At 38.5% G+C, this 25,923-nt stretch overlaps 1 protein-coding gene across 7 annotated transcripts in view; it reads right to left on the bottom strand.

Moving 5' to 3' along the window:
- The window catches only part of SLC38A9 (solute carrier family 38 member 9), a 49,158-nt gene that overhangs the window by 5,223 nt on the left and 18,012 nt on the right, over positions 1-25,923 (bottom strand). For all 7 annotated transcript variants that reach the window (XM_027900181.1, XM_027900178.1, XM_027900179.1 and 4 more), the window contains 6 exons: positions 23,811-23,870; positions 21,467-21,664; positions 18,821-18,928; positions 15,263-15,369; positions 8,574-8,687; positions 6,640-6,788 (listed from right to left, as the gene is read on the bottom strand). In XM_027900181.1, the coding sequence (XP_027755982.1) occupies positions 6,640-6,788; positions 8,574-8,687; positions 15,263-15,369; positions 18,821-18,928; positions 21,467-21,664; positions 23,811-23,870 (736 nt within the window). The remainder of the gene's footprint in view (positions 1-6,639; positions 6,789-8,573; positions 8,688-15,262; positions 15,370-18,820; positions 18,929-21,466; positions 21,665-23,810; positions 23,871-25,923) is intronic.

The following is a 25,923-nucleotide window of genomic DNA, read 5'->3' as shown; positions in this document are numbered from 1 at the left end:
GCGCAGTTGAAGCCAAAAGTTTATGAACACAGAAAATGACAGCACTTCTTCCATTCTGTTTTTACTGCCATTATTTTTTTAGCAAGAGGGACTAAAAGGAGTGCAGGCTTATTAGTTAAAAAATGTTTTGTAAATTTGTGTCAGTTCAGAGTATTTAAGCAGAAAACCTGAAAATTCTGAAGTACTTCATTATGGCATGCTTTAAAACACAAGACACAATTTTCTTGTTTGAAGCTATTCCTTCTAAAAAAATTAATTCCAGATCCTTATAACTTCAAAAGCAAAGTGGAGGGTGTGTGTATGTTTGGTGTGAAATGAAACATTTTTCAATTTCTTGTTCTGGGAAAAAATTACTGGGTTGCAGAGGGACAGTGTGTTTTGGCTCTATTGAAAATAAGAGTCCCAAGATGTTGGAGCCTCCAAAGCAACTCAGTACTTGTGGAGTACAGCTTTCCAGTTTTAATTGTTATAAGTAAGCAGGATCCTCAAGAACAATACCAAACCAGAAGGTCTGAAAAGGCTTTAAATCTATGTGTTTCAATGTGAAAGACCTCACTGCATTTCTTCTCCAGAACATCCTTGCTCCATATTCTTACCTTCTGAAACAGCCTGAGTTGTACCCATATTACTGGACAACAGATATTTAACCTGTGAACTCTTTCTTTTACCTAGGCAGATATTCATAGCTTATATCATCTCCAGGACAGGAAAAAGCCTCATTCCTATGGACAGAAAGGCACTATCATTTAGAAAAAAAGCCCTATCCTTCTGAATAAAGTAAAACCTCACATCTAAGGCTACTAGTAGCTGTATTATTTGATATAGTACTTTTCATAAGACTGTAAAGTTTCACATAGGTGTATTCCAGACAGGACAAACATTTCTCATAGCCTGTGATATTTTAACAACTTCTAAATTGCTCAGGTTTTGCCTGATAGTGGCATATGGTACAACTAATGTTGCCACACATTGCAAAATGAGGTCAGGAAAACAATGTTTTTGGGGGGCATCACCATACTACCTCTGCTTATTACAAAAGTAAGAAGAAAAGTATTTAGATGATGTTAGACATCAGAAAAGGTTTGGCCCATTTTTATCTACTACCCTGCTACTATACAGATGTTTTCTAAGCAGTGTAACTTTCTTCCTCATGGTCCATGGCTGCAGAGTTGGGCATTGCAGGGCTGGACTTCTCCACCTGGGCAGCCTGGCTAGGCTGCTGCTCTGAGGCACAGGTTGGGTTGCCTGAAGGAGGCTGTAATTCACACAGGAGGCACACCCATGGCAAGTCTTCATATTCTGTCCTCAGTCTCAGTATTCTGGGTTCAACAGACGAAGGCTCTAGGTCTTTTCTATAAAGGGAATCACTGTTCACCTGCAAAAATCCTGCAATCCCACAACAATGATAGCAAAACATAGGAAAAAAAAGATTTAAAAAAATTCAAGCTTTCCCCTAAATCTTTCTTTTTTTCCACATTGCAAGGTTAACATTTCAGACTGACAAAGCAGAGAAAAAATATTGCCTGAAGATCATAGGAGGATTTGCTCCATCAAGTTCTCTCCTGTAGAACTGGCAGTTACACTTAAGTCACTGAATAGCAGTGACCATATGTATCTAAGTAACTCTGGCATCTTTAAAGTAAGAATCATGACAAAAATGGTGAAATCAAACCATAGTGCAGGGGAAATTCAAAGAAATAAACTGATTTTAAATTCCCTTGGGTCAGATGCTGGACTCAGCATGGAGCCACAAGGTGAATAGACACAACAAAGAAAACTGGAAAGCAAGGAAAAAAGCAAATCGGGATCATTTAAGTAAGAATTTTTGAAAGGTTACTGTATCTGAAAATGCATTTTCTTCATGGAAATCTCACTCAAGTGACATCGGTCAAAAGACTATGAATCACAACCACCAAGAAGCAAGACAGCAGCTAGGTGAAGAGCAGATAAGCAAGCATACACAAACAGCAGAAATGTATTTCATTGCATCAGAAGACATATATCTGGGGGAGAACTGGTAGGTCTGTCGGGCTACCATGGAGTAAAGGGGGGACAATCATTTAAAAAAGCAAAGTGATTTTTGTCCATCAGCTAATTTAACCTCTCATGACAGGAAAGACGATAAAAAATTTCAAAAAGTTATCAGATGGCTGTAAAAAGCTTTTTTACACAGCATATAATTAATCAAGGGAATATCTGTCACAAGTATCAGTGTAGCCAAGAGCCAGAAACAATAATAAAAAAAGTTGGCTTTCTGTACATATAAGAAGATCCAGAGTCACATAAGAAACAGCAGATAAAGTACATGCCTCTGGCTCTAAGTCAGCTGCTTAACAATGCCATTACAAACATATCTCACTTTAGAAAAGAAAGTCATTTCCCAGCACACAACATTTTAGCCTTCCTTTACACCAGCAGAGAGAGCAGAGAGAATGACAAGTTCCTTGGGTTTTGTCCCAGTACATCACTATGTTGTAATCTGTACACTAGCATATATTTTGCAAAATGAACGAATGAATTAGGATGTCTTCTCTTGTTTCTAAATCTTTTGTAGTAAGCAGAGAAAGTATGAAGGCTCAGTAGCATCAAGTGCACCTTCAGCACCAAGCTGTGTGGGACAGTAAACATGCTGGAGGGAAGGGACGCCATCCAGAGGGACCTTGACATGCTGGACCAGTGCAAACCTCGTGAGGTTCTACAAAGCAAAGTGCAAGGTCCTACACCTCAGCCAGGGCAATCCCAGGCACATCTAGAGGTTGGGTGGAAAAGTGATTGAGAGCAGCCCTGGAGAAGGACTTGAGGGCGATGATTGATGTAAAATTCAACATGAGCTGGCAATGTGTGCTCATAGCCCAGAAATCCTGGGCTGCATCAAAACAGTGTGGCCAGCAGGTGAGGGAGGTGATTCTATCCCTCTACTCTGCCCTTGTGAGACACCACCTGAAGTGCTGTATCTTAGTCTAGTGGCCACAACAGAAGAAAGACATGTAACTGTTGAAGCAAGTCCAGAGGAGGGCCACGAAGTTGATAAGAGGATTGGAGCAACTCCTCTGCAAGGACAGGCTGAAAAAACTGGGCCTGCTCAGCCTGGAGAAGAGAAGGTTGTGTGGAGACCTCGTAGCAGCCTTCCAGTATCTGAAGAGGAAGCCAGAGAGGGGCTTTTCTTCAGGAACCATAGTAAAAGGACAAGGAGTAATGGGTTCAAACTGAGAGCACAGAAATTTAGGTTAAACATACAAAGAAACTCTTTACTGTGAGGGTGGTGAGAAAAGATTGCCCAGAGAAGTTGTGGATGTTCCATCTCTGGAACTGTTCAAGGCCAAGCAGGACAGGGCATTGAGCAACCAGGTCTAGTGAAAGCTAGAAAGTCCCTGCCCATGGTAGAAGGACTGGAATGAGACGATCTTTAAGGTCCCTTCCAATCCAAACCATTCTATGATTGTATGTGATGATGCCTGTCTGAAGACTACTGTACCCAGCATGCCTACACACATACTTGTTTTTAAGATAGGCAGAGACACAGGTGACTGATATTGGTACATAAGGGCAAGAGAATCCTTCTTAGAATCAGGGGCACTTTTGCTCTATTCCTGACTGCTGGAAGACACAGGATACTCATTTTCTCTATACTTCAGACAAGCAAGCCCCCATTGTTTAGCTGATGCTTGATGTGAAACCTCTGAGAAGAAAAAGTTATTTATTGTCTGCTTCAGCTTTTAAGTTACGAGAGGGCTAGCTGCTTCATCACTCAAGACTATGGGTTAGTAGGATACACTAAATATATGCACAGCAAAGTGTTGTTAGTAAAAAAATATGACTACAAAGTATCTAAAAATCATGGGACAGAAGAGAAGCAAATCAGTCTTCAGACCATAAAGGTCCCTCTGAAGATAAGTAAATAGTTTCTCATTATAATCCAGCTATAATCCATGGCCTATTAGCAAAGAGAAAAGGTTATGAACTGGGATGTTGCTTTTGATAGAATTTGCTTTGGGTTATACCAATTATCAAGACTATGAACTGCAAGACAGAAACTATTATCTTGGTGCTTCATTATAACCAGTGACAGAAAATATGAAAGAAAAAGGAGTAAAACCCAAGGAATGAAATGGATCTGACCAATACAATCACTACTAGGAAATAAAAACTATCTTTCAGCCCTGTAAACATGTGTGTGATAAAGCTATAAGCTTTAAAATGCATCCCTGCAGCCTTCCAAGTACTCCTTTATGGCTATCTGTTAACTCCATCCATAGCAGCAGGTACCCACATCTGCAGCAACTGCTGATTTAAATAAGCCTGGGTTTTAAAATCAGTGAGCCTCCATGTGGAACAACCCACAGCTTAAAAATGAAGATAAGAAAATTTATAATGGAGACTTGGACCAAATGGACCAAAAGTAGGAGGTGTTTTTGTGAAGATTTTGTTGTTGTTGTTGTTGTTTGGACAATTATAGCCAGAAGGCAAATTTATAACCTTCTCTCAGCTGCAAAGAAAACAACATAGGAAAGATGCACACGTGGAAAGACATGATATAGCACATTGAATCACGGGATTAAAGGAGGCTTTAAAAAAGATTCAGCTCTTTTCCTCCTGCTTCATCCTTTTAGTTCACTATTAACACCAAAATCTTCTTCAGACACATGACCAAGAATATTCTCTTCCATCTAAGAGCTACAGCATGAGTCTCATGGTCAGTCTTATAACTGCCCTGGAGCTGTTAGCCTCGATTATTGAGAATTTCAACAAAAGACGCCAAATTTATCAAACTACTAGTAGAGTGCTCATTTTCCTACACAAAACCCATGGAAATCAATATTTCCAGGTAGGTTCTTCACCGTGGATCAACAGGTTCCCCAGACATTAGTTTATGTCACTAAAAGCTACACCTTTGTATTTGCAAAATGTTTCTCCACATAAGCAGTTTTGGGAAAAAACAAAAATACTGAAGTTTTTCCTAGAGAGGTGATAAAGATACAGTGCTACTAAAGGACCCTTGTCAGCTTATGACTGAGAACCAGTCATGAAGACACATTTCACAACCAGGTACTAAATCTTTACTATCTTCCCATGTTCTGTGTTTGCTACCAGCCTTCAGTTAGCCCTCATTGCATAGAAAAAAAACTAGGGCTGACCTTGGTCATTGTAAAATCACAAAAGCCAGAATCTGAAGGTTATTTGAGTGATTTTTGTCCTATATTTAAGACACCTGGAATACTAGTGAGGGAGACACAGCCAATAAGCCAGAACATGCTACCTTATCACTATAGGTCAGAGCAATTTATGTGACTTCCTAGAAACTACTTTTGACTTCTCAGAAACTTTAAATGCCTCCTAAAAGGAGTCTTTAAAAAAAATTCAATTAAAAAATAAGTGAAGCTACCCACAGGACATCCTGGAGACAAGAACCAAGGAAGTATTTGCATCACCACATTCATCATACCATGAAGGCTTAAAACAGCAAGCTGGAATTAACCTGAGAAGAGACAGGAATGATGCTGTAGGTTCTACGAGAGGGCATGAAATGAAACCAATTCTGGCCAGGGAGTAGCTGGAGGGAGGAGATAGGAAGAGGCACATGCACATAATATAAAGGACATGACTACTTTTCAGTGGTTGTGAAATCCAAGTTTAGCACTTAAATAAATGGCCTTGTTTCCAAGAGTAACTTGTAGTAGTTCCTAAAAATCTCCTCAATGCTGAACTGCATACAATTTAGCATCAAAAAAAGCAGTCACTTATTTCACTGTCTAATTTTGGACATTCAATTTCTAGAACTTCTGATACCTATTTTAGGATTCAGAAGAAACCTGAAACTTGGAACATCATCTTTGCAGACCTGTATGCTACTGCTGATGCCACAGAGGAAATATACATTTCTTCCTGAGAACCCGTTTTTATTTTCTCCATCAACAGTAATTCACAACATAAAATAAGAAACTTGGGAGATGAATGCCAACTTCTCAGCTGTAATAAATTCAGACAATACTCCAAATATAAATGTCATAGGCTTTATTTAAAAAACAAACTAAAACTGAAATCTAGATCAGCTCTTCCCTGGAGTTCAGAAACTGTACAAATGCAGGGGTGTGGCTCACCTCTGAAATTAGCATGTAAAAAGCTATTTTTATAAGCATAGCAGGAGTCTAGATAACACAACAAACAACTCTGTTAGCTATTAGCTCTGTTTAAAAACAGATGGATGATTACTAATCATGCACAATCAAAACACAGCAGGCACGCTGAAAGGTTAATATCTGGAGCGTATGTCCTTCACATCTTAAAGACTACTAGATTAAATGCTTCTGGACTAATCAGTCTTTCTTTCCTGCACAACTTCTGTTTTGCCATATAAATGCATAACACAAAGGAACTGTGTTGACAAAATTCCTCTGCTTATTGACAAAATGAAGAGCTAAACCAAAAGAACATCCCCTATCTGCTCTTCCAAGCTGTAGGAGTTTGAAGGCAAGTTTATTTTACATGACTATTTATCCTAAATCCACAAACAGTGTGAAACTAGGTTATGAAATGTACCTAATGTACAATGAAATCTCCAAAAGCCTAGCCAAATTTCTGGCAACACAAAGTCAGTTAAGCAAAGTGCGCCAAGCTCTTGTCAAGGAACAGAATTCTTACCTTGGGTATGCATTTCCAAAAAACTGTCTCAGCAGCTGAACTCGTGCCAGATAACCCAACAGTGGGTATACAGTCATCATCTGGAACAGCAGGAATATTCTTGCAACAAACGACATGATGTCATCACTGGGAAAGTTATCTAGAAAATTCTGGACACAGAAATAGTGTTACACTTATCAATGGTGGCTTGACTGTATGTATCTGCTCATTTTAATATCTATGTGTCAGAAAGAATGGGATAAAATCCAAGCAACTACAATTGCTAAATGAACTCCATAACATGAAATACCTCCTCTCTCTTCTATGAATGGTTTGCTACAAAATATCAATTGATTTTTGACTATTACTATGCTGGTGTCAATGTTATGTTAGTATTACATAAGGAATTATTTTCTAATCTTCTGAACATCCTTCCAGGCTGTGGAAGGGCCAGCTGACCTTTTAGGCAGATAGTTTCTTATGCTCCTATTACCTGTCATATCTTACATAGTTATTAAAAACAATTATTTAATAAGCAAAACTGCAACATACACAAATGAGGAAGGGATCATATACTACAAGCGGGAACAGCTGAGAAAGTATTATAAGACTCAAGCATCATAGAAATAGACAAATGGCTTCATAAACTACAGAAAATAAATGGGAAGAAAATAATCATCTAACAGTGAACTTAATTCTGTGAAGTTAGTTCAGGTGGTTAAAAAAATCATGTCATGGTTTAACAGTGGTACCAGTTCTAACTAATCCAAAGTCAGAGGAAGTCTTTGAATGCTGCCTTATTGCTAAATGTTATGCAAGAGACATGGAACACCTGGCATAAAATGGATTTCCAACTGATAACTTGTATCTCTGAAGCAATTTATGCTGTGGAAATCAGGCTTGTCTATAAGCACATAAGAGCTTAATAGCCTTCACAAGGTGTTTCATGTGGTGCTATTATCTGAGGAACTCTGCTGGCAAGGTTCACCCCAGTGCTAGGCTCCAAACCTACTGAAGCTTGCATTCACATTTTATTTCTTCCAGAGTCCCAATGAGTGGGATTGGTCACTGCACACACAACTAAACAAAAACTTTTCAGAATCGAAGAAGCTAAAAAAATTAAAGTCTCAACTGTTCACTTGTTCATTTTGGTCCTTTCTTCATCACTTTCACAGAGTATTTATAAAATGTTTGTTTCTTCAGAAATATTGGCAACCATACATGAATATAAATGAGATAACACAAGCATTACTCATCTGGTTGTGATAGTGAGCCACCTGACCACAGTCAAGGGCAGATGTGTCTGCCAGGGTAAGTCATGAAGACTGAAACAGTAGCTGTTCCTTTTTTATTACATATTTAGTAAAAATTTAAGGATAAACATGGTATTCTAGAGTGCATTAGGAAGAGCACTGCCAGCAGGTCAAGGGATCCTGCCCCTCTACATACATATATGGCCCAGTGAGGCCATATATGAAGTGCCATGTCCATTTCTGGGCTCCTCAGTACAACAAAGACATGGAGCTCCTGGAGCAGGTCCAGTGGAGGGTAACAAGGATGATAAAGGGACTGGAGCTTCTATTATGAGGAAAGGTTGAGGGAGAGTTGGGCTTATTCCCATTGGACCTTATCAATGTATATAAGGATTTGAATGGAGGGTGTCAAGAGGACGGAACCAGGCTCTTCCCAGTGGTGCCAACCAATAGAACAAGAGGCAATCTGAATGTGAGGAAGAACTTCTTCACTGTGCAGGTCACCATGCACTGGAACAGGTTGCCCAGAGAGTGGAGTTTCCCTCAGTGGAGATATTCAGGAACCATTTGGATGCAATTCTGTGCCATGTGCTTCAGGATAACCCAACTTGCGCAGGGAGGTTGGACCAGATAACCAACTGTAGTTCCAACCTGACCCATTCTGTGATTCTGTGAAATAGATACAGCAGTAAAATGTCTCACCTGTTCAATACATTCTTTGGATAATGGTGGAGAAGGAAAAGATGCAAAAATGATCACTCCAACATACAGATATGTTAGTCCCACCAGGAAGTATGCAATAGAGAGATCTCTCACCTGAGGAAAAACAAGATTTTATTTTGGCACGCACTGGCACACAAAACCAGAAGAAATAAAAACGTCATGAGAGTATGTCTACCGCCTTTATTACCGTCACTTTTATATATATTAGTTTTTTATATTTATTACTATTACCAAAACATTTCTACTTTCTACTGCTCGAATAGGGACTTCAGATCAGAAAGCTGTAAGGAGATATCCCAAAGTGAAGCTCAACAAGTGTTATTTTCTTAAAATACAGATAAGGTACCAAAGAAGAGAGTTGCCAATAGATGTAGCATGTTATTGCAGGATGCACAAACACTAGTTATTAAAACAAACAAGAAACGCCCTCTACTTTCTAACATTCACCTATTCCTGCTAAGAGCCCTGAGACACAGTCACACTTGTCTAAGACAGAAAGCCCAGCAATGCCGTTCTGTTAAATTTCTTATCACAAGTAATATCTCATAAACAAAGATCAGCTATCCAAACGCTGATACAATGTAAAGAACATTTTTTAAGAAAGTACTTTGGAACCTAAGAGGATGGTACACTTCCTCCAAAACAGAAACTAATATATCAGGCTTCTGTATGAATGGAATAATAATGGAAGAGATAGCTAGTACACCATTACATAAAAAAATACAAACAGAACACAAAAGAGAAAGGTATAGGTAGTCACATATATGTCATATATATGTGTATATATATATATATATATATGTGTGTGTGTATAGGTAGTCATATATATATGCGTTGCCTTTAGTATTGTATTTTATAATAACACTTTCATTTTAAATTACCTACCCTCTTTATTACTAAATAGCTTTAAATGTCCCAGGGAAATGCACTAAATTATAATCAAAGGTTTTCAGGAGTCAGTGCTGAAACTAGGGTCATATATCCATATTTAAATATATTACATATACTTAAGTATGGATTTAAACCTAATCTTCAATGTACAATTCTGAAAATTTTGGCTATATTTATAAAATATCTAATATATACAAATATTTTTGACTACACAAAAAGAATTAAACTATTAGCAGCAAAGCTACTCAAGTACTCCACAAAACTTCAGAATCCATATATACATCAGAGTGACCTCACAGCAATGTACTTGGTGGGTCACTCTTCTACACAAATTCCTTCTTTTGGAAATAAGGAAGACCATTTGTTTCTAGTTATTAACTAACTATATTCTGAGTAGGCTTATGTTTTATTACAAAACACTCATCGCCTTACAGCAAAGCATTGTTCAGCTGCTGCTAATAATTAGCTTCTGAAAGGATTACTAGTAATGTTTCAACATGTGACTCTATTTTCCTAAGACTGAAAAGCAAGTCTTACTAGCTCAGGCACAGCACCAAATTATTAGGATTATACTGTTTCCAGCCCAGGATGATAATTATGATAATCCAGTTAGCTCACTGAGCATGAGCAAAGCTTGCTCACATCTGTGCATGGAAATGTTTCCCTTGGTGCTTCTCCACACTACCTTGTTGACTAAAGAAGCATATTTTATACTGCTCTGGGTTCTTCCAAAGTCAAGGCAGTCCCCGAGCAAAGTATAAAATGCTACATTACGAATCTTAAGAAAAGTTCAGATAGAAGCCAGTTTTGGTGAGCAAACTAGAATCTCCTGCTCATTTTGCCAGTGTTTTCGTGGTGGAAGATTGTTGTCTGATGAGAAATATTACTTGCCTTTTAAAAGCAAATGGGAAAAAGGCATCAATGTGCTAGAATGTGTGCCTTGGGGCAGCCTTCAAGCCCCCAGCAGCTGCACCACATTTCTAGCTGCAACCTCTTCCTTCTGCTGACCAGTTAAACAAATACAGAAGGTGTTTCCCTGGTCTTCACTCTCCTCGTACTGGTCACTGAATAAGAACCATCAACTCCCATCAGAAGCTGAGCAATAACGTTTCCTTTAAATTATTTGCAGAACTTCTCCTCTGTGACATGAGAAGCTGTGCAGGTTTTTATATAACAACTACATCTTCAAAAGCACCAATGCCACTCTAAAAACTGATTTTATAAATATCAAATCCGAGCACTGAGATTTCTTATAGTTATTTATCAGCAGCTTCAATTAACTGCACATGTCAGAGCCTAATCACAGTTTTGCAGAAAGATATGGACTCTCATCTCTTGGAGACAGGACTTGGACAACTGTTCAAAATGCACCCAAGACCTTAATGCACATCATCTGCCAAAACCTGCTTTAAATTCGGTATTTTAGATGTATTCCTCATGCATAAAAACACCATAGTAACTCACAGTTTTTGTTTGTACTCTGCCTACATTTAAGTTCTAGAACTAACTGTACAACTATTTTTGCTGTGACAAGTACACGAAGTTGTGAGGGCAAGAAATCTGAAATAAAATTCTAAATGCCTTCTTTAGCCTTCACATAAATAAAGGTAGCTGGTGTATTATTAGCTCCAGTTATACTAACCAGTTCATGTTTTTAAAATTCTTAGGGGTATATGCTTTAATCTGTACTGAAACTAAGTGCTGAGATAATTTTGATAATGTATTTTTATAGCATGTAACACAATAGCCTGTTTTCTTCAAGTGCTGTCATACAAAGAGTCCCCAGATTTTGGTTTCCATAAGCTACAAGAAAAGAAATACAGACAACTCAAAAACCTGAACTTATTTTTCTCAAACATCCATCAGTCCCCTTGCAAACACATGCTTCTGTATATGAGGTAGTTATCTTTATACAAGAATGTGTGTTTGTGTATATAACAGGAACATCTTTTGATTAATGTTCATTACTCCTCAAGAGGCCTGGGTTCAGTCCCTTGACAATAAAGTTTAGACAGCACAATTCCAGATAAAACCAAGGGACACATAGGGAGAGATAAAAGCATTGATGTTAAGTAAGAGCATTAATTGCATTTTTCTATTTAAAATTTGATACTTGAGACATTTATATTCAGAACGGACATCATTGTGGTGAAAGCTGCCCAAGCATGAGAATACTGCAATCCTCACAGCCAGAATTTAAGAATCAAATGTAGAAAAAAACAATGGCTGGAAGAAGAAAGCATTGTGGGAACCAGAGCAGAAGGGAAATATCAAAGGTAAGATGCAGGACAGTGTCCATAAATATCACAGCCTGACAATGTCAAGCCCTTATCAAGTGCACCTGAAGTAACAGGCAGATTTCTGAGGTGGAACTAGGAGAATATATGTTACTGCAGTTACTGCTGACCAGGAGCTTTCCTGGTCAAATATACAGAGCAAAGGAAGTGCCACTAGAAGAACTGAAAACTGGGTGACCAAGGCTGGCAGCAGCAGTAGAACAAAGGAAATCAGCCTCCTAACAAAAGCATGAGTGATAAATCAGGTGGAGCTGAAAAAAAACCAAAACACTTCTGAAAGTATAAAACACTGTATCCAACCAACAGACTAGTCAGTATGCAGGCGCTGACCAGGCCTGTGGCACAGGACTGGACACTGCACAGTGAAGTCTCTGGGGCTCTACAGGTACCTCCATGATGCCGCAAAGAACAGGCAACTTTCAGGTCTCATTTTGCCTGTTGAATCCCACAGAGAAAACAGTTCACTCAGTACCTAGCGAAAGCTAGTTTGGGAAGTTGCTTCTTGAATAAAGAAGCCTGTATCACTCCTTAGTAATTATTACCACATTCAAAGTACCTTTTGATCATCCCATTTCAGACTGTGTCGCTTCCCAAGAGAGATGCTGTTTCTGTAATATCACAACAGGATATCATATTATAAAAACTTCACCTGTTCAAGCATCAAGGGCAAGTGACAACATTTAAATGGGTGACAAAAAAGTACTTCACCAGGATGGATAATGCTGTGCATAATTTTGACTGGAAAAAGACACAAATGGTAGGTTGCCATAAATGGAAGCTCACAGCTCACTCTGTTTACAAGCAATAAACAATGTTTCAATACAGAAAACAACAACCATTTACAGCTCTATGCCTTCTGCAGTTACTATGTGGACAAAAAACTTCTCCCCATTCCCTGCCTTTCTCCCAGCTATTTCCACAAACAAATGGCAGAATCTGCACTAGCATGCTCATGCTTGTAGATCATGCTCTGGGCTTGTGCAGCATCTGTGTAGTTGCTCAGAGAAACAGATCACAGACGTGAATCAGAAGAAAACTCTACAAACAAAACCCCCAACTAAAGACCTTTCAGTGGCTGGGTTAATTTTCAATGCAATCAGTTTTCAAACCAGTTGACTAAACACTGTACAAACATTTACACTGATAAGTACAAGGACGTATCAGGAGGAGATGCAAACAGGAAGTCCAGCTTTGAACTGCAGACTAAGAAACCTGCTCACAGGGCTTCTCCAAGCTGTGTTGCTGACACTTGGCTTACTTCAAGACACTGCTGTTCTCACACCCACACCACTGTACCAGAATAGAAGCCAGAGGAATCCTCCCCCATGAATGTTTTAGCTTTGGGCTGTGATACACGCCTGTGACCAGAATGGAAGCATCTATTGTTTTGAATTTCTAACTCCATAAAAGGAACGTTATTGTTTCACTTATTTTTTTCTACCTCCCCAAAAAGTTGTTCTATGACCACTAGTTTCAGCAAGTTGTCTTCAAAACTAAAATAGTGTTTTTCTAGCTTGCCAAGTTCTGTGCCTTTTCACAGAACTCTGAAGAAAATGATATGTTGACAGGTCAATCCATAAAACAGTAGAGTTTTTATTCATGGAGTTATATCAGTATCTCCCCATGAGATACTTACAGAATAAAGCATCTTGGTGTCATAAATAGATAGAAAAAAACCCTGACTTATGACAGAAGCTGAGACCCCTATACATACGTAAATCTCCCACTTAATCCAGCAGCTTAGTGACATAATCACAAAACAGCTCTTCAAGAGCATAGATGCATCATCAACATTTGCAAAGTACTTCTGAGACCTAGGTGAAAGGCTCCTGTACACCTACAAAGAAGGAAAGAAATCTCCAGCCAAATAAAACTCTTAGAAGAACTTTGATTTCCCACTAAAAACCTTTGCTGCCATACTTCAAGGTGTCCTTTCTGTGCAATTTGAACTTTCTTCTGGAGTGTAAGAATCTTGTCAAGGGCTTGGGATCCATGACTTAGAAATTCAATTTAAGCTCCACAGGGAGGGCATTGGAAAAGCTGATTCAAATGCAGGAAAGCAGCAGTTTCTTCCTCCTTAACACAGAAAAAGCAAGCTGGAGAAGACTCCAGGTGCTGCTCTTTGCAGCTGATTGCTTGCTCTGATGTAAACAGAGGGAGGAATCCACAGGAAAATCTTAAAAGAGGGCACAAGGGCATTAGGCCTCCTCTGCATACAGAGCTGATTGTTGGAAATCAAGCACTTGGAATTTGAAAGCCACAGCTAAAGAGAAATCTTCACATCAAAAGATTTTCTTCAGGAAATTGAGAAAAAGCTTACTTAGCTTTCTTTCTCTGGAGCTCCACTACCACGCTCTTTAGTTGTTAAACTATTTTCAGAGAAGTCCGTAAATCTCAAGTGGCTTTCCTGGAGGAGAATGCATGACTCCTTCATAGAAATGGTAATTTGCAAGCTGGTCTTGGTTCACAGGTACAAAAAATAACTATGCAAATTTCTAAAACAGAAGGTCATCTCAGTGCATTGGCACAAAAATCTTCATTTCACCTTCAACTAATCAAACCAGATACATTTTATCTCATGCTGTGTAGGTAACTGGCCCTTAGTAGCCCTGCTTGAGTAGGGGGACAAGATGACATCCAGAGTTCCCTTTCAACCTAAAGCATTCTGGGATTCTACTATTTTGTACCAGCTGATATTTTAAATTCTTTGTATATTATTGCAGCTACTTTTACAGCTAAGATTTTAATGAAGCTGGTCAAGAACCCTGGAAAGTAGGGAGGAAAAAATTAAATAATCAAAACAATTACAGTAAAAGTGTACTCTGAGACTCTAACTGTGTATCATGTTTATTCTGTATTTTATAATGGGAAGATATTAAGAAAGAACACAGTTTCAGCTGGATGAGCTGCATGAACTTTTTCAAGGGCAAAGGTCCAGTCCAAAGACTACATATCACAGAGGTTCCCAATCCAGGCTTCAACTTTGACAATTTCCTAAATTGTGTTGGTTTTCTCTATATACCCTGACTTGGATTAAGACAAAACTACTGAAGCAACTCTAAGAAAAGCTGCTATCTAGACCCTAAAACTATTGTTTAGGACTCCGCTAAAATCAGTCCTGTGCCAAATACTCTCCAGCATTTTTCATTCTTCAGTTAGTCGGTTTTCCTTGAGTCTTTCAACATTGTCAAGTCTTTTGCCTCTTGTGTACAATCTGGCCACCTAATACCAGCTTGACCACAAGTAAGTTTAGGGCGTTCCTCAAGGATCTCATCTGAATAAATTTGTAATGCATCTGTTATTCCCTGGTAGCCAAGAAAAGAATGTATAACTTCTTTCCTTATCAAACCACAACAATGACTTACATTTTCTGAGGCTATTAGAGTCCCTGGACTGATTTCAAGAGAGCCAGATAGGAATAAAATGACTGTTGCCTGGAAATCTAGATATGAATCAGCACAGTCCTGTGAAATTACTTACATTGTTTTCTTGGTTCCTGTTATTCTGAAGAAGTGTGATGACACAATTGTGGATGAAGAAGGCAAGTGTTAGAACCCCTGTGAGCTGAGGGAAGAGAATTCTAAACTCTAAGGGAGGAAAAAAAAGTGTTTATAAGTTACTTCTTTGAAACAAAACAATGCCAAAATCCAGAGGACATACACAGCAGTGGAACATACTGGTAGAAACATGAACCTCCACTTTGAAATGGGACACTCCATCTTATAGCCAATGCAAATATTTAATCAAGGAAGTACAAAATGCATGAAGACAGTGGTTCTGTCTGTGGTTATGTAACACAATCTTCAGCAAGGCTTCTCCAATAGACACCAACCATCAGTGATTATTAGGTTAATCTAAGATTTACACATACATGCTTTTCTGCTTCTCAAGAGTTTAACTGGAATGGATTTTTAAGGGTGGAATTGAGCTTAGTGATGCTGTGTACCTATTGGTTCCTGAACAAGGAGACAGGGGTAAAGAATCATTTGCCCTGTGTCTTCAGTTGTTAAGAAGTCACTAAAGCTATCAGAGAAAAAATTATATCTGTTGATTTTTAAGAGATTCTGCTTATAAACCAGGGCATAAAGAAAGGCACAGCAACTTCTTGTCTTACTATGCTTCACAGCACATATGACAGTATTTTTTTTTTGGCTGTGGGAATAGCTTTACTCTAGTTCTTTCAATACTCGAAGGATCGTGTTCATGGTGATGGTGATTCTGTTCATCAGATGTGTGATTCTGGTAGTGCTGCAAATGGTCTAGGACTTCAGCAATGGGTAACATCATTGAAGCACATTAGTTGGTACTACATAAGAATATATACACTCTTCAGAGTGTTAAAAGCAATTAGAGATAGCTAAGCTTCTCCAAAGTATCCAGCAGTATAGCAAAACACCAGAGGTTTGCACACCCTTACAGATCAAACCACAGAGAGCTCCATGCAACCACATTTAAAGCAGATTTCTGTAAACTGCTATGAAGTCAGGAAGGTAAACACATCCCAGGCAACTAATGGAGGGCTCATCCAAGCTGAAAGAATATGCTTTCTCTAGGGCTGGATTCACTGTATCTTCACTACCCAACCAGCACGACACGCTACCAATAGAACTAATTGCAAGTAACTTTTGGGGTTGTTTTCCATCCACTGCTTTAATCTCAATACTAAAAAGCAAATCAACAGATTCAGAAGCTCTTTTAGCACTGCATTTCTGCATTGCTACAACAATCCACAGTAGCTGGATTTGTACGCATTAGCTTTGTTTATCTCCCAGCATTACTAGTCACATTGCCAAAATAATCAAACTACTGGGTGCTGTACTTCTCGGGAGACCTGTGGCACGTGTGTCATGCTGTAACTCATTTTACACTAGGACTGCTTAATAGATCTTGGACATGACCTTCAAGAGGCTTAAAACCTGATTTCTTTCTTAGGCTGGTTTCCGATTAACGTGGCTTTGCTAGTGAACCACAGTCTGGGCATATTTTCTCCTGCACTCTCAAGAAAAGTCCACAGATACAAGGCCATCTGAGCATTTGAAGACTGTCTGCTGGGGCAGTTCAGGTTAAAATCATGATTCCATGCTCACAGTGCAGCAAGACTGAACACTGTGGTCTATCTACTGTGCAGTACATGCTCAAGTATCATTTCCACTTACCAACAGCACTAAGAATAATGTCACACAAAACAAATCAAGTCATTAACACAGGTGCTAATCATGCAGTACTTTGAAATCCAAATTTTTACACTGGAGACAAAAGCATCTTGTTAAAAATAAATGCAGCAATGGGAGGAAGATAGATAGCATAGATAGCACTGTTTCAGAACTATGTACATCTATCTTTAAGTTTGTACTTATGCTGCAACAGTCAAGAGGATTCTCAGGTAATTATGGAGATAATCCAGTTCATCCTCAAAGCACCTGATTTGTTCTTGTACACAGTCACACTCACAAAACCTGCCTAGATTTGAAGACTCAAACAGAAAGGACAATAATTTTTTTCCCCAGTGATGTGACCAAGCTGAAGAAACTGCCTTTCACTTGTTTCTTGGCATTCAGGTCTTGAAATAGAGTTCTGAATTCCTGGCTGAGATCAAGGAATGACCTTCAACAGTTACAGAAAACTGAACAAACAGATTTGATGACTATTAGGGGTTGGGGGGCGTAAAAGTGGAACACTAATTTTTTTAAGCAGTCCTCTTTTGCCAAACATATGTGGAATACACTAATTGTTTATTCTATCTAATTTTGTGTCAGTCAATTTCAGTTTAACTAGAGAGCTGAATCAACTCAAACACAGTGGTAGGGGAAGAAAAAGAATAAGGAGCTGCAAGAACACTGCAACTGTGATCTGCAAACACTTAAATCAGTTGAATTTCATATCACTTTTAACTTCACTCAATTATCTGTAGTTCTCATGGAGTTGTCACTCTTGTTTCCACAGTGTGTTACTGTAATTCCACAAATTAGCAGAGACTCCATTAGAAATAAGGAACAACTCTGATTTTTTTTTTTTTTATTTCTATCTTGTTACAGTAACTCAAAACCCATCTGAATGTTTTAAAGTTATCCTTTTTCTCCAAGTCTACCTTACTGGACCTAGCAATAGTTTGCAACACATGTCTAAGCCTTAGTACAATGTTTATTGTGACTGTGAAACTAGGAATGCGCAACCCACAAAAGAAACCCTAAGAAGGTGTATATCTCCTCTTAAGTAAATAAGTAACTTCTAAAGAAGGACAAAATACTCTTGTTTCTAAGGACAGAAGGAGTGATAGTATTCAACAGTCCAGGACACAGCTCCCTGGAGCTAACTGATTATACAATTTTGCCTACTATAAAGAATGGGGAAAAGCCAACTAAGACCTAATCCCAGATCTCTTATTCCAGGCTTTTTAAAACAAGAAATTTATCTTTTTAGACTATCTGATCACGCAGTTCCAAATGCCACTTGTTTGTGACTGTGACATCTCACAGAGTAATTTTTAACACTAATTTGGAAAGAACAAACAGCCAACAAACAACACTCCAGAAAAACACACTGGAGAGCTAATGGGTGTTTGAAAGAGAAGAGTTAAGATTATGCCCTAAAACTTGAGATAGATTGGGAAGTACAGGAAAACTGTACTTGTGAATTATGGTGAATAAGCTATTTCATTTAAGCAAGCAACTTCTTCAGGCAGTCTGTCTAGAGTTTGTCATTTTTAATTGCTACTGAAACAGACATGATCTGAAACTGGCGCAAGATCATACAATAATAGAGGTGAAACAGGACAATAGCAAGCTCTCTGTCACACGATACATGCCGGAGATTCCTCTGACAGGCACTCCTCCTCTTCTCCACTGTTAATACTGTCTCAATTAAGGAATATCGCTCAGGAAAGGTTGCTTTATTGCAAGGCATCCTTCCTCTACATGCAACATCCGACAGCATTTCTTCAATTTATTTATGTCACAGAGGTGTTAAAAGGTGAATGAGGAAGAAAAAATCTTAAACTCATCATATATATGCTTCATTACTGCATTTTAACTATCTTACCTGGTACAAAAAATTCATTCTCTGTAAACCAGTTGAATTCTAAGTGTATTCCCGTATGAGCAGCCTTTACTGTAACCAGAAAAACTAGGTAGACAACTGAAACTGTACCTGGAAAAAAACAAGAGCCAAACAAATACCATGATGTAGTAGGAAGTATTTATGCAGGGTTTTATTTCTTTTCCATCCAACTAGTTATAAATAGCCTAAACAGTAGGGTTGGTATTCATTCTTAATGGTAGGCTAGGTCTAAATTTTTTCTTTACTTCTTCACTTCAGAGTGAAAAATTAATGCACCCAATGCAAGCTTTCAGCAAGTTGAACGTTCTCCAGGCACTGCACTAGTGACAGTGGAAGAAGTACCGTGTAATCCCTGTTGCTGGGCAGGTAGAAAAGTCTCTAGACATCAACAGATCAGTTCCTGCTTCACCTGTCAGGATTTCAATCTAACCTGAGATAACACTGGTAACAGTACTCCAGCTATTCCAATGTTTATTTAGTCACTGACTTTTTGAACCAAAAAGCCCAGTGAAATAAACACATTTACTACAATTGTGAACTTTACACTGGGAGCTAGAAGCTGATAATTTGATCACTACAAATTAAAACCTTGTCTTAATCATAACCTTGGATGACCTTGATCGCAACACTGGATTTGCATTCCAACTCATTGGTTCAGAGGCATCCAGCAGTACTCTGCACAGCTACAGGACTACAAATAAGATCACAGATGGGTATAAATGCCTTACTGTGTATACATGTGTATACATATGATCTCGGCTCAGGCAACTTAAAAGAGATAAGGTCAGAAGAGTAACCACTCAAAAATTTAAGGAAAATGAGCAACAATAATTAAGGCTACTGCAATTCACCTCCTGGCCAATAATACTTCTAGTGAACAGAGAACAGGCTATAATTACATAAAGTCAAAAAACTAGCATTTTTACACTTTAGAATACAGATTCAAAAAAATTTATCATTTCCTTCTAGCAGTATCTTCCAGATCAAAAAATAATTGAAGAAATTCTCCTCTGATTACAACTGATAGCATAGTCAAGAAATTAAGAAGATAAAAGGTTCTGCGCTTGAAGATGAGCTAAAATATTCTGTAGATTCCTAGTGAGTTAAGTTTCCATGGGTATAAAGGTAAGTGAAAGATCTCTACTAAGATTACTGTCAACATTTAAAAAACTGCCTTCTGTTTTTTCTTGTCCTATAAACGTCAAGGTTTACAAAAATTAAGGCAACTTTGAACAGCTTCTGAATTACATAATAATCTATTGAAACCATGAGTAATTAATATTCACAGGGTTTTATTCCTTATGACATACGTATCTACATAAAAACCTTCCTTTTTGCCCAGGAGCACTATCAAGTACCCAAGTTCCTGTGCAGTGTTTACACAGTGGTTCCAACAGCAGCAGATTCAAGCTCTAATAAAACGTCACAACGGAACAGAGGACAACCAAGACTTTCAAACCCCTGTCATCTACCCACTTACAATACATCTTTACCTTTTTCAACCTGTTCCCTGATCTCCATCTACTTTTCCCCTTCTCTTCACTCTGGGCTTCAATGCTACATTCTCAGACCTCTGATATTCCATAAATTGTGACCAACTCCACCCATCAATCCACGTGCTTTATCCACTTTACCACCCCACCCACCTTGGTCTTCTATGTCAAGACATGGAAGGAAAAAGTCACAATTGCTGCCCCTGTAACACAGAACAGCCCACTGGGGCACTGGGACAAAGCACAGAAGCAGGTCACACTGACTGAACGATACTATGATTAATTAATCAACTGATTGGCAGCAAATTACTTCAGATCAGAAGTAATTAATCTTTGGAAGTAACTGGCTGTTTTGAAATGTTTACCAGGTGAGGAAGGGTATGCCTGACTACAACCAAGTAGTATGTATCAAATGTTGCATAGTAGTAGGTGTATCACCATTTGGTAAAATCTGTTGTAGATGTAGTGGAACTTGTTTTACAGGATTATCAAGCAAGCAAAGGGAAGAAAATTAACTCCCTATCAACTCTAAGACTCAAGCAAAGCAGCACAGAAAGCCTATGGGATTAATAAACCAACCAACAATATCCTTTGAGGCACAACACGGGCTGCCAGCAAAATACTGAGAGCAGCTGGAAAGCTGCCCAGCAGAAAAGGACACCTGGGGGTGCTGGTCAACAGGAGTTTAACATGACTCAGCAGCATGTCCAGGTGATGGAGAGTGTTCAGGGAAAAGAAACAAGGCTGGTGAAGAGTCTGGAGCACAAGGCCTATCAGGAGTGGCTGAGGGAGCTGGGGTTGTTTAGCCAGGAGGCTCAGGAGAGACCTTACCCCTCTACAAAACTTCCTGAAAGGAGGTTGTAGCCAGGTGGGGATCTGTTTCTCTTCCCAAGAAACAAACAATAGGACAAGAGGAAATGGCCTCAAGCTGTGCCAGGGGAGTTTTAGATTGGAAAACTTTCTTCTCGGAAAGCATTGTCAAGCATTGAAACAGGCTGTCCAGGGAAGTGGTTGAACTTTAGAGGTCTTTTCTAACCTAAAAGAAACTACAGTTCTACTCAATGGAGTAGCTTTAGCTATCTTCTACACATTTTAGTTACAATGAACTAATGTTTTCATAGTATTTGTTACCTACCTAGGACATTAAACTTTGCAAAAAAGGATGGAGACTTCAGATTTAGCATGGGTAGAAGAACAGCAATCAGGTAAAATGGTACTGTTTGTGATTTGTCCCACCACTTCTCAAACAGCGTAAAACCCGTAATGTTGTCAGCAGAGAACACCACACTCCTGTTCTGTGGCAGGTGACCACTAGCAGCACTTGGACAAATGACTGGAAGAAAGGAAAATAAAAATATTCTGACATTAAAAGAGATTTACTTGCACAGAATATTCACAGCCAAGACCCGTGATTTCTGGTGTGTTTTACCTACTGAGCACTGCTCAAAAATAATGTTCAACATCTCAGTTCCTAACTCCTATTTGTTTTTTTCAATCAAGAGTTCATTGCTAAGATTCCACTGCTAGGCACCTTGCACGCTAATCTGACAGTGCTACAGTTCCTCCAGCTGAGCACAACAAAGATGATAATCTGTCTGAAGCCCAAGTTGTGGGACAGGATCAGCTTTCAAGGTCACATACCTATAACTACATGTGTTCAGTGCCTATATGCACCTGTTGGATCAAATCCTAGGAATGCACCTCTACACCTGGCTGCAAATTTAGCATCCTAATCTGTCCCTGAACACTTTAGGAAGATCATAAGAACCAGGATGCAAGTGTTTTTCTGTACAGAAGATCCTGAATTACTGCACATTGCTCTAGAAGCACACAAACTAAGGATGGCAATAAAGCAACTGTCATGTTTAAAACCCAGACACTAAACCAAAAAACTCTTGTCATCTTGGTGCCGTGCCAGGGCCAAGTACATCACTTGTACACTAAAGAAGAAATTTAAGATATGCCTCTCAATTTAATCTCAATTTAAGATAAGGCAACATCGCACTCCTGTAACATGGTGGCTGATCAATGGCAGCACCTGAACAAGTGACCGGAACAAAACCAGCCAAACAAAAAAGATCCCTTGATAAAAACATGTTCATTCAATTTATTTAACACGTGCCTGTGAAGTTATGTGTTGAAATATAAACCTGTCATATTGTTCTCACAATGTCTCATTTTAACTCTTGGCATCCCGCAGTACTCAATAGCCACTCTCCTACATTGGCTGCATTCCTGTTCTGTTAAAAAAACAAAGGTGTGAAAAGTGTTCTGACAAATTTCGTGCTTAAACAGAGGATCATTTTTCAGACCTTGAAAAGCGGTTTTTTCTTACTGGTCTCCTTGGTAGCCCTGAATGTCTTATTAAGAGCCACCTGAACATCTGGAATCCCTTCATTTTGTGAAGCAGATCCTTTAGATCTTCTATTTGGTGGAAGATAGTTTGGAATATTGTTGTCTACTCTGCCTCCAAGTTATACCCCACTGCTGCATAAGAATGGGAGAGAACAGCAGAAGCAAGAGGGAGCACAAGAGGAAGAGCACTGCAGCAGTTACTGGTGTCTTGCTGGTAAAGACTGTTGGAGAAGCAAGATTCAACACTAGTGCAAATGCAAATCAAAGGTTTTTCAGAATTATTTCTCAACCCCTTTGCCTGACACTATCATCTGCTCTACAGAAACTCAGCAGTAGCTTGTGTGACACACAGCTGCCCAGCTGGTTAGGATATGCTTCCTCATTCCCCATGAACCCAGGATGAAGAAACCTTTCTGCTTCTTAACAAAGCACTACAAATTCAGTCACTGTACACAGGCAGAAAGATCATGGGTAAACAATGCCTGCCTTGCTCCTGCCTTCATTCTACATTATTCTGCCTACTTAAGAACTCTAAACAAATTTATGTTCACACCTGACTCCAGTTTCTTCCCTTAGATGTGTGAATGTCGAACTCTACCAAAAACACAAGCAACGCCTCAAGTAGCCTGACACTTGTTTCTTTTTTGCACTCAGCATCATAAAAGCTGTTCTTACATAAATTTGTAAAAAAAGTCTTGGTGCAGAATTGGTGAGTAGCAAAGCTGCACCAGACAAGATTTTAAACAGTAAACAATTGAGGCGCCTCAACTTCAGGGTGTTAAAGTTAAAACTCCTTAATGCAATTCCTCATTGTGCAAGCACTGTTAAGAAGTCTAACATTCATGGTTTTAAGGAGCATGTATCTGGCATACACAAACTTGTCATTGGCTCTTTAATACTTATTCTCACCCTCACTTTTCTTTTTTTTTCCTCTCCAATTATTAAGCTTTATAAGTGTGTGGTTATTTGTGGAAGTACAAATGCCAGATAGAAAATTATAGCTTTTTTAAAAACACAGTTAGAACTTATGATATATACTTTAGAATTGGAATGTGGTTAGGCGTGGAAACACGATGATTTGCCCACCTCAAACCAGAAACACAATACTACTAAGTTCTTCTTACCTTTGTTACTTCCATTGGTGCCAGGAACAATATCTGTTACATTAATGTCATGAACATAGTCTGAAAAGAAGAAAACCTTGTTATCAATGTCCCAAACCAGCTATTAAGCCTTTATCTGTTGACTTGATAAAAATTAGGTAAGAAAATATTTTGGAAAATTTCATCAGAAATACAGTAGCTTGCACTCCCTCCAGCCCTAAGAGGATATTTTAAAACAGTTTCGGAAGTGTTTTAAAGTAGTCCCACACTGTACTACTTTCTTCTCAGCAGCCCTATCCATTTTTAAAGTTCCCAAGATTCCATGCTCCCAGCTGATGATTCCTGTTCCACTAGCACACCTCCACTTGTCCCAGCTCCTCAGTCTGCAGCCTCTTTTGGGACAGAAAAAAAAGGCATAAACATTCCCTTAGTCCATAGAGTATTACACAGAAGAAGCATCCCCTACTCTTTTTTTTTTCCTTTTTTTCTTTTTTTTTCCCTTTTTTTTTTTTTTTTTTCTCAGAAAGGTCTCTGTGGGATGCTTTTTCTATGTTGTATTTTAAGGATGGGAAACTCTGGAAGAAGGTTTAAGTCTTACTTTCTACAGGTACCTCTAGTAGTATTTTATTTGCTGTACACTTCTGTGATACTTTTCTGCTCTACCATACCACACCAGTTGTTTCTAAGTTTCTGCAGCTTCACCTGTATGAGAGTACTGGATATCAATTCCGTTCTATTTATTTACACATACAGACAGAAAATACTCCATCATCTTGGAAACTGAATTTGTGTGCCACTGGTTAAATTCTGCTTCTGCTGCATGTGGGCGTATTACACACACAGAAGATCAGCAAGGCCAGTTGGCCTCACATTTTTTAAACACAATTTACAGCAGCTTGTTTTTCATAATGAAACCAAAAAGTCTTATGGGAAGAAAACTGGTTTTTCTTTCTTCATATTGATTTATGACACCATGAATCACAAACATACTTACTTCTTTCAGTTCAGTGTACACAACAATCAGAAGATTTAACTAAAATCACTGATAACCTACTCACTTCACCACTGTTTTGTGGTTCTAGCTAAAAAAGAAGTATCTAGTGTGAACCCATCAAAAGAATTAATAGCTCTTACAGAACTAAAGCACTTTAAGTTTAGTTGTAGATCTATATTTAAAAAGTGGTTTAGGACTAGCAATTGCATTTGTGGATTAATTTTTGTTTCATAAAACAGAAAGAGAACAAAAGCATGGGACACCATGTTAAAAAAAATAAAGGCATGATATTACATCAGCTCACAATTATTGCATTCTTTGTGTACTACTGACTTCTAGACCATCCTTCCACATAAAATCAGTTTGTCCCCACCTAAAGTGTATGTGCAAATTTTTATAAAAGTCATCTGAAAGTATGAGAATTAAATATAGTAGCCTGCTTAGAATACTTAGAAATACCTGGCTGGAGGTGCCATTATGTCAAGCCTACATCCTATTACCCATTTTATAACCTAGTAATTAACAATGAAAGTTAGGACAAGAATCCAATGATACTTATCTCAGAGCAAACAACTTAAGTAAGAACTCTGAACAAATATAGATAAGTGATAAAATAACATGCCAGCCCCACGGAAAAACAGGACTTCTTCCCTTAAAAAAAGAAGTGTTTCAAACATTTTGAATTGTGCTTATTAGAATTGGAGTTATCTGGTTCAGAATAATTTAGGATTCAAGAATTAAGCTTAAATATAACCCCAAGTGCAAAATTAAATGGCCATAACAACATATAAATTAGGTCAGCTGTAAAATACATCCGTCATTAACCAATAAAGTATGTCCTTCAAGGATGGTGGGAATTCTAATTAAACATTGATTAAGAGATCTAAGTGTCTGTGCTGTTGTTTGCCTCAGAGATTTGCTAACTCCTTCAAAACAGAAAATCTTAAATCTTAGTTGAGCTATTCAACGGTATGAGTCAGATTGTCAAAGCTCTCAAATCCATCATCCATTCCCACAACTCTAGATACCTAATTGTTTGTACCCACAAATGCTTCTGTGTCTATGCACATATAAGGGTGTAAGTAATCAACGTTTTGTTTTGTAGTAATACCATACTACCCATTGTTCTTTCCCTGTGCT

This window comes from Empidonax traillii, unplaced genomic scaffold, assembly GCF_003031625.1.
Source record: "Empidonax traillii isolate 1590-97213 ecotype Southwest subspecies unplaced genomic scaffold, ASM303162v1 scaffold714:size326938, whole genome shotgun sequence".
NCBI classification, from domain to species: domain Eukaryota; kingdom Metazoa; phylum Chordata; class Aves; order Passeriformes; family Tyrannidae; genus Empidonax; species Empidonax traillii.
This window is presented reverse-complemented; position numbering and strand designations above follow the sequence as displayed.